This window comes from Palaemon carinicauda, chromosome 28, assembly GCF_036898095.1.
Source record: "Palaemon carinicauda isolate YSFRI2023 chromosome 28, ASM3689809v2, whole genome shotgun sequence".
In the NCBI taxonomy this organism is placed as follows: domain Eukaryota; kingdom Metazoa; phylum Arthropoda; class Malacostraca; order Decapoda; family Palaemonidae; genus Palaemon; species Palaemon carinicauda.
The window spans coordinates 47,453,110-47,463,109 of record NC_090752.1 but is presented as its reverse complement, the minus strand read 5'-3'; the positions used below and the strand labels follow the sequence as shown (position 1 = coordinate 47,463,109).

Genomic DNA, 10,000 nt, shown 5'->3' with positions numbered 1-10,000 from the left:
CATATTTTTAGCAGAACTGTTTTGCTTCGTATTGCTTGGCTGGATTTGAGATTTTTCATGGGGAACAATTATATTTTTTTAGTGTAAGTGATTTTACGAATATATGTATGCAGAATAATATTACGGTAATTTCAGATTACAAAATTAAAACAAGATTAATCTAAGAGGAAAGGATTAGATATACTTTTTAGTCATGTTATATTGTTATAAGAAGCCATGTAAAGCAGTAATAAGCAAATAAGGATGAAAAACAAGGCGATCATTCATATAAATCTTATGCTCTCTCTTCTATTTTTATATATATTTGCATCCAAAAGGTAAGGATTTATTTTTATTGCCACAAATATAAAGCTTCATTTTTATTCTTCTCCAAAATTTATCTAAAGAAAATTTAACTATTATATCTGTCTTTCCTTCCTTCATAAGGAAACTTCTTTTCATTAATAGGAAACAGTCGTTCTTTTTTTTTTTTATCCATCTAGGGTTCTAGAAGTTAATTTGAATTATTGTCCCCCGTAGAATTCAATCCCACCACTTCCTATCAAGAGCCTTTTTTGAAGATCATCTTGAATATGTAATGAGGAGCAGATGTCTATATATATATATATATATATATATATATATATATATATATATATATATATATATATATATATATTATATATACACATATATATGTATATATATATATTTATATATATATATACTGTATATATATATATATATATATATATATATACATATATATATTTATATATATGTATATATATATATATATATATATATATATATGTATATATATATATATATATTTATGTATATATATATATATATATATATATATATATATATATATATATATATATATATATATATAGTCTTCCGTTTTCATCCCCATAATAGGAGTACCTGTAGACTTCACGTTTAATTTCCAATACCAATAGACTTCAGTTTTCACCTCCCCATTAGGAGTACCTGTAGAGAGTACCTGTAGACTTAAATCTACATCTTTCCCCTTAGGTGTACCTATAAACTAAAGTTTTCATCTTCCCCTTAAGAGCTACATCTTCGCCCTTAGGAGTATCTATAGACTAAAGTTTTCATCTTCCTCTTAGGAGTACATATAGACTTAAAGTTACATCTTCCCCCTTAGGAGTACCTATAGACTTAACGTTACATCTTTTCCCTTAGTTGTACCTATAGACTTAAGTTTTCATCTTCCCCCTTAGTTGTACCTATAGACAAGTTTTCATCTTCCCCTTAGGAGCACATGTAGACTTAAAGTTACATCTTCCCCCTTAGGTGTACCTTTAGACTAAAAGTTACATCTTCCCCCTTAGGTGTACCTTTAGACTTAAAGTTACATCTTCCCCTTTAGGTGTACCTATAGACTAAAGTTTTCATCTTTCCCCTAGGAGTACCTATAGACTTACATTTACATCTTCCCCCTTAGGTGTACCTATAGACTAAAGTTTTCATCTTCCCCTTAGGTGTACCTATAGACTAAAGTTTTCATCTTCCCCTTAGGTGTACCTATATAGTCTTCGGTCTTCATTCCCATAATAGGAGTACCTCTAAACTTCACTTTCCATCGCCAGTACCAATAGACGTAAGTTTTCCTATTCTTTCTTCGGAGTACCTATTGACTTTTGTTTTCATCTTCCCCCTTAGGAGTACCTATATAGTCTTCGGGTTTCATTCCCATAATAGGAGTACCTCTAAACTTCACTTTCCATCGCCAGTACCAATAGACGTAAGTTTTCCTATTCTTTCTTCGGAGTACCTATTGACTTTTGTTTTCATCTTCCTCCTTAGGAGTACCTCGAAAAGGTGTCGTTCTTCCATAAGTCTAACTGCTGCGACTCGGAGAGCACAGAGGACAACGACGAGGGCTTCATCGCCAGTGGCTCCCTTGACCCGAGCCTGGAGGAGAACTACGAAAACGAGGACGACCACTCCTTCTCCAGTTCCATCCCTCACTCCCTGCACAACGTCGAGGACGATCAGGTGAGAGGTAGTAATCATTTTGACACCTGTTTTTAATGGAATATTACAAGACGTAGTCTAGTGTTTCTCTTACAAATTCGTTATTCTTTGATAAATAATTAATAAATGAGTTGTTTTATGTAGTTGTTTAAAAACGGTGTCAAAAATCATTTTGACACCTGTTTTTGATGGAATATTACAAGACGTAGTCTAGTGTTTCTCTTCCAAATTCGTTATTCTTTGAGAAATAATTAATAAATGAGTTGTTTTATGTAGTTGTTTAAAAATGTAGTAAAAAAAATAATTTTGACACCTGTTTTGGATGGAATATTATAAAACGTAGTCTAGTGTTTCTCTATCAAATTCCTTATTCTATGAGTGATTATCAATAAGTGAATTGGTTTATATAGTTGTTTACAAACGTAGTCAAAAATCATTTCGACACCCGTTTTTTGATGAAATTTTAAAAGACGTATTCTAGTGTTTATCTCTCGAATTCATTATGAATTGATTTATCTAGTTGTTTATAAACGTGGTCAAAGTGCAAACCTTCCCTGAAAATCTTATCCATTCCGAAATACTACAACAAAAGACTTTTCCTCAAATATTATTATTTTTTTTTTCTTTTTTGAAACATTCACTTTGCAAACCGATCCTTTCATCCCACCGTGACGACATGGTCCTTTCCCTCTTTCGTCGCCTCCTGCAGGTTTGCCTGACGCCGGATGACCACTACCACAGTAAGCGGATGTCCTGCGGGTCCTTGTCGTGCATCAACAGCAGCACCAAGACCCAGGGCATCTGCCTCACTCCCACCAGGGACACGTTCTATCAGCTGCTCTACCATCAGCCTTCCTCTGCACAAACATGATTGAACGCTTGGTTCTGAGGGCGTCGCAGAGGCAGGCCCCTCGGGAAAGACATCCCTGGAAGGAATAATGAAGAAGGATCTGTTGCGAAGAAGGAAGAGAGATTAATATTCAGTGTTTTATAGTTCAACTAGAATACTGTTTCAAACACCACAACTAAAGGGCTCGTCAAAAGGGCATTAAAAAGTAGTAGTGATATTTCGTATCAAATTAGTTTTTTACAGAGAGAGAGAGAGAGAGAGAGAGAGAGAGAGAGAGAGAGAGAGAGAGAGAGAGAGAGAGAGAGAGAAGAGGGCGGCGCCCATTAATCATCTAGTAAAGGCTTGGTTTAAATAATATCTATTTTCAATATTCTCCTGAAAAAAGACTGAATATTAGTGATTCACTAAAATAGAATAAAGGCCAACACCAACACATACTACTATGGATTAAGAAAAAACACTAACTCATAACATGAAATTAAATAATGAATGTATTAATCTCATCATGGAGCGTCCAGCATAAGGCATCGGCCTTTTCATTTGAATATACAGTACTGTATGTGTAGCTGTATCATAAACGCTTATATAATACAACAGGAGCCTACTGCTTTTCGTGTGTTGAGAACCACTTACTATAAGAGCAGTTTAACGTCGAAGAATATGTCTTTTTTTTTTTTTTTTTTTTTTTTTTTTTTAATAGAGGGTCATCTCTCTTATCATGAGGGCTTACCACAGACGAGCCCACTGTTTATCGTGTGGTACGAACCATGACTTTATTACATTGCCTTTCTTTGCTTAGAAAATGAATGAATTTCATTAAGAGCTTCTGTCCTTGTGGGTCACAATGAGCTCTGAGATAAGTGGTGATGATCTTTTACATAGTAACTAATTCTTATACATTATTATTCTTTTAAACAATCTAATCAGGGGCATTACTATACCTGAAAAAAAGTCTGATCATCAGGGATTTATTAAATTGCGCCATATGATAAAATTAATTGTTGCCTTAATTATGTATTTTGAATGTAACAATTAATGTCTGTAGTTAGAATTCATTTCTGTTTAATGTTTCGGATTTCATTAATATTGATATAGTTGACATTTGTGGACAATCTGAATTTTCTTTGTATATGGTATGAACATTTATATGGATAGATCCAAAATTCCATTTTCAGTTTAATTCCTTTCGAATATTGATATTATATTTCTGAAGATTAGGTCAAATAACTGAATTCTGAGTGGCTTTGAATACCTATTTCTTACCACTTTAGCTAATCACAAAAGATCTGTATGATGCATTAACTACCGAGATTTCTTCTTCTTTATTCTTCAATGTAGTAGAAAGACTTTTATCAACTTCCAATGAGAAATACTTGAACATTTTCTGTAATGAAAATTGTTGTTTGGATGTCAGAAACTATGGTTTAATTAAAAGAAGTTTTAAGAATCTGAAAGAAAATCATAGAGAAAAAAATATATCTTACAAGGGAGATTTATACGAACTATTTCTTTACATTAATTGAAATGATTTCAATATTAGAGATTATGAATTGATAATCTTTAAAAAGATCATTATTCATTCTTCAGAAAAATATTTCAGGGCAAAGTTCGAAATAATTGTCTATTTTTATAGCTGTTCAAAATTACAGATAAATAGACATAATGTCTCAGATCATTGCTGTTCATATGGCCAAATACTTAAGAAAGCTTTCATACAATGTATATAGTTGTGATAATGCATAGAAATGATTGAAAGACTAGCAAGACACTATTTTTAATCTGTGTAACTATGTTATAGAATACGCATACGCATTTATATATACGTCTATATTTACTTAGAATACCACTGGGTGACTCTCAAAGACTCAGACTTGAGCTTCCTACGATATTTCATATTATAAATGTATGTCCTAATTCTTGTGTTTTATACGTAGAATATCATTACCCTAAAATTCATGAGTATCATCTATAGTCATTCTAAAAGTCTATGAATTTCTGCATAAGGAATATTTTCTGTTCAATCTTATGTAATACTGGATTGTTTTGATGTACTTAAATGTCTTGAATGGTTAGGCAAACACACTGAAGCGTGTATTGGAATTGATACTGACGCCATTTTTTTTTCTTTGTTTTTCTGCAATAAATAGGGTATTTTTTTCCTTCCATTGCAAGAATTCTGCTGGCACTTCTGTCGTACCTGGCGTCAGTCAAAATCTTTGGTATTCATTTTGTATCGAGATGCGATAACTTCTTTTCCAGGGTTTAACCAATGTTACCGTGAGGGTTAGTTTTCTGTTTCACTTTGTTTTGACTTCTAGAAGGCGTCAAGGACCTTAGATGTCAGGATGCCAGGCAACTTTAGATCAATCAACAATGACTTCTAGAAACAAATCAAGATCATCATTGAATTTAATAAAGAAGCTTCCCTTTATGTTTCATTACTGAAAACCAGAGACAAAGCTTCATCTTTGCTTTCTGAAAAATAAGTTGAGTTGATTAAAGGATTTGAGTGAAGACAGATTTAACTTTATCCCTCCGGACGCAAATCAAGGCATCTCTGATGGCGCTTCTTAATCTGCTTTAACTCATTTTTGTAATCTTGATCTCACTGAAGCTAAAATCAGATCTCATGGATTCTTTCCATTGCTTGATTCTTGTTAGGTTGATTGTGTAGTCATGTGATAAAGCTTTGCTTGCTTGTTGTATACGAGAGATTCTCGCCTTTGTTGTTTACTTACAGTAATGCCAAGAATCTTGCCTTTATTGTCAATTGTAATCACGTCTTGTACACTAAAGTCCACTCATAAAGTTTTGAGACCTAAGTTGGATTATAGTTGTTGCCATATCTTCTTAGACCAAGTTGATCGTTTTAGTTGAAAAGGGGTACATGTGGCACTTTTTTTCTCGAGCGGCGATGCCACATCCTCCCTTATACTGAGCGATTTTTATTAAAGACTGGCGTGTGAGATGGTAAACGTGGCACCGTTGCTAATCAAAGACAAGCCTCAACCTTTGGTAGCTGGACTATAACAGGCCAAGATTGTGGGGGGTGGGGGGGGGGGGGGGGTGGGGGGTGTATGTATGTCAGGTATATTTAAGTTCAATTTGTAAGGTACCTGAGTAAATTAAGGTTATTCATTTCTCAATCTGTGTAAGAATTCCGCTTTGCGCCATTCAATATTTTGCTGTGTGCAGATTAAAGTGAACTTATTTCTGTTGTAATAAAACAAAAGGCATGTCAGATGGGTTTTATTTTTTTCCTGTTATATTTATTTCAAAAGAAAATTATTGTACTTCAAAGCCCTCTCAAAAAGAAATACGATAAACAAGTAGACTCAGTAAACGTCTGTAAACAATCTCTATCTCAGGAAAAGACAGAAATCAAGCGAGTTCTCAGAAAGAGAAATCAAGTGGGTTCTCAGAAAAAGACAGAAATCCAGCAAGTCTTCAAAAAAAAAAAAAAAAAGTCAGTCGAGATCTTTAAGAAAGTAAGTTTCCAGGAGAAAGATAGAAATCAAGTGACTTCTAAGAAAATGACAGAATCAAGCGAGTTCTCAGATAAAGACAAAAGAATCAATTTCTGAGAGGCAAATCAAGCGAGTTCTCAGAAAAGAACAGAATTAAGCGATTTCTCAGAAAAGAACAGATTTAAGCGATTTCTCAAGTAAAGACCAATCAATCAAGTTCTGAGAGACAGAAATCTAACGAGTTCTCAGAAAAGAACAGATTTAAGCGATTTCTCAAGTAAAGACCAATCAATCAAGTTCTGAGAGACAGAAATCAAACGAGTTCTCAGAAAAGAACAGAAATCCAGCAAGTTCTCAGGAAAAAAATATCAATCGAGATCTCATAAAGACAGAAATAACGCAAGTTTTCAGAAGTAAGACAGAAATCAAGTGAATTCTTATAAAAGGACAGACTCAAGCGATTTCTCTGATAAAGACAAATCAATCAAGTTCCGAGAGAAAGAACAGAAATGAAGCGAGTTCTCAGAAAAGAACAGATATCAAGCAAATTCTCAGAAAAAAGAGATGAACGTGATATACTGTACATGTTTTACACAAAAGGTGTAATTCACATGGAATTTAATTGCATATAATATACTAATGATAAATCTGACATTAATTAAAGATTTGTCATGATATTTAAAGTTATCAGAATGCTTAGATTATCAACCATAACATAATTTCATATATTTTATAAGATAACAAAACGCTATTTAAAGGTGTCAGCGTCAGATGAAGGCTATTAAATGTAGCACTTTGACCCTAGCAGTATGATCCTAACTGACTTTTTTCTTAGGGAAGAACTAAGTTCAAACTCCATAAAACTGCATAAAACAGATCTAATAAATCATGTGGATGCAATATAATTAGTCACAGTCACACGGCCTTTGCCCGTGCTAATCTATTCATCTTGCTTGAGGGTACACTTGGGCATGCTATTCTATCTTGTTCCTCCTCCTATTGTTTTGTTAAAGTTTTTATAGTTTGTATAGGAGATATTGTATTTTAATGTTTTTACTCTTCTTACATTTATATTTTTCCTTATTTCCTTTCCTCATTGGGCTATTTTCCCTGTTGGAGCCCCTGGGCTTATAGCATCCTGCTTTTCCAACTAGGGTTGTAGATTAGCAAGTAATAATAATAATAATAATAATAATAATAATAATAATAATAATAATCTAGTTGCACCAGGTGAAACCATCACACATGGAAATTAACCAAGAACATAAATAGGGAAAACAAATCTTCTTCTTTCGACCTTATTAATCTTACTGTATTGCAGGTACTGCCGCTGGAAACACCTTTTCCATATATTTCTATTCCTTGCTTTTCCTCCCAAGGAGGGGATAAGCCACTCCAACTTACTGCAGGTCTCAAGGTTGGATGAACAGGGAGAGTTACTTCCTGGTCTTATCAACCGAGGATGAAAAGAATCTTCTTCTTCCCCTTCTTCTTCCCTCATGGCTAGTACAGTGGTAACGCGTTTGCCTAGCATTCGCATGGCAGCAGATCGATCCCCGCCCAGGACTGTGAGTTTAAACTGTTTACTGGGGAGGCCACTGCTGTGGTAGGGCACCACGGTGGGGGGTTGGGCTTGCCCGGCTGATGTTCTGGTGAGTATCTATTCTGATTGAACTGGAACTGAAACCAGACACCTTTAACCTTTAACCTTTACGTTATCCCTACAATAAGAGGTCGGTTGCCTGATGTGCCCTCTCCAATGCCTCATATCAAAGGCATCATCTTCCACCCAAGCATGAAAACAATGGCAAAACCAAAACAAAGAATCTCGAGTCAATAAGTGTATACAATAGGTAGGACCAATGAAAGCCAATACATGGTGTAATAACTGTAATTAAAATAGCCATTGGTACAATCTCAACGGTAGGTCATCCTCAGTTTTCTCTTCAGGGCAAAACCAGAAGTCACTAGTGACCCAGGAAGCTAGGGGCTAGGCTCCAAAGAGACAGTGACGGGTTCCAAAGTCGTCTCCACCACGCACTCGTAGTAGCTCACGTCGGAGTCACAGCACAGGGGCTGGAAGGTGGTGTCGCCAGTGTCCTCCCAGGTGGTGTTGCAGAGGTTAGAGTAAACGTGCACCTTCGGAATACAATGTTTAAGATATATTAGAAACTGAACGTCATTGACAGCACTTTGGCTGGTTTTATTATTAGCTTTGAGAGGAATGGAATTGAAAACGAGTATTATTATTATTATTATTATTATTATTATTATCATTATTATTATTATTATTATTAACCCTTTTACCCCCACCATAAGGTTAAATTTCGAGCACATTTTGCTATATATTTTTTTTAAATTGCTCTAACAGCCTTAATTTTTGTCATAGAGAGGTCAGGTTGGTCTCATTCTTTTGGAAAATGCCCGAAGTTTTAATAATATCTTCAAGATGATATGAAAGAAAATCAGGATAGACTATAGAATTAAGCATTGGAGTAAACTACTGCTGAGATTTGGCCCAATAATACTCTTTTAAGACACGAAAATCGTAATTTGGAAATTAAAAGAATCACTGGAACGGTTAATGTTCAAAATAACACATTAGTAAATAAGTTTAAAAAAAAAGAATATATATATATACATATATATATATATATATATATATATATATATATATATAATATATATTTATATATTTATATATAGATATAGATATATATAGATTTTTCAAAGGATTAATATTCATTTGTTTTATTCATATAAACAGTATTGGCCATTTTCGAATGTCTTTTTGTTTTTTTCATTTTGAGGTTAAATTCTTTTGTAATATATCTTTTTGATTACATGTTTCTTTTTTTATGGTAGGAAATAATTTCGGTAATTATCTTGGCGGATTAAAACCTCTACACCATTAGAAATATAAATTTTGATATAGCAAATAAAAGATGAATATCTTTCCAATACAGCTTTCATGATAATCAAATTATTTAGATGAATAATTTTTAAGGATACCTGGTATTGCCTACTTGATTAAAATTATATAGAATAAATTTTTTGAATAATAGATATGTAGGAAAAATGACATTAAAAGTAGGTATTAGATGAAGTAATAATGTATAATGAAAGCAAAATATTGAAAGCCATATGCACTGTCTCGATAAATCAACAAAATAAGCATCAGATACTGATACCTCACATAATTTGAAATCTGGAAAAAAAATGGAACAAAGTAGTGCGCGAGACGTCTTCCACAATCTCATATTAAAAGGATTAAAAAATCCACGCAACAGAAAGTTACTCACGAATTCGTTCTCGACGGGAAGTCCCACAAGGCTGCAGAGGATCTGTCCCACGGTTCCATATTCTGTCACGAAGTTCAAATCTCCCCCGTAGGTGAGGATGTCGAATTCTGCTGAACAGTGGTTATCGCAGGGCCCGTGTTGGTCGCAGCTGTGGGAAGGGAATTATTCGATATAAGAGGACGAAGGAATGATACAATTCGGTGAGGAAACGATAAAGGGCTTATTAGTAGACAAGGGAGTGGTGTAAGAAAGCTATCAGCAATCTCTAAGTACTCCTGCACCATCAAGTACTTCAAATACTCTAATAAGAATAAGAATGCCCCCAATGCCCTTTACAGAATCACCATAACTTTTGGCTTTTCTTTAAAATCATTTGAAAATATTGTATTGTCCGG

General features: G+C 34.0%; 2 protein-coding genes across 6 annotated transcripts in view; one reads left to right on the top strand and one right to left on the bottom strand.

The window, feature by feature from the left end:
* LOC137621565 (insulin receptor-like) overlaps positions 1–4,224 on the top strand; it is a 72,148-nt gene extending 67,924 nt beyond the window's left edge. For 4 of the 5 annotated variants that reach the window (XM_068351963.1, XM_068351962.1, XM_068351961.1 and 1 more), the window contains exons 27-28: positions 1,816–2,007; positions 2,696–4,224. In XM_068351963.1, coding sequence (XP_068208064.1) covers positions 1,816–2,007; positions 2,696–2,857 — 354 coding nt within the window. In that variant the 3' untranslated portion in view covers positions 2,858–4,224. Of the gene's footprint in view, positions 1–1,815; positions 2,015–2,695 lie in introns of all 5 variants that reach the window. The other variant, XM_068351965.1, reaches the window with a different exon arrangement.
* Positions 4,225–8,178: 3,954 nt separating this feature from the next.
* LOC137622017 (uncharacterized) overlaps positions 8,179–10,000 on the bottom strand; it is a 5,714-nt gene continuing 3,892 nt past the window's right edge. The window contains exons 4-5 of the mRNA XM_068352503.1: positions 9,606–9,753; positions 8,179–8,442 (exon numbers count right to left, since the gene is read on the bottom strand). Coding sequence (XP_068208604.1) covers positions 8,287–8,442; positions 9,606–9,753 — 304 coding nt within the window. The 3' untranslated portion in view covers positions 8,179–8,286. The remainder of the gene's footprint in view (positions 8,443–9,605; positions 9,754–10,000) is intronic.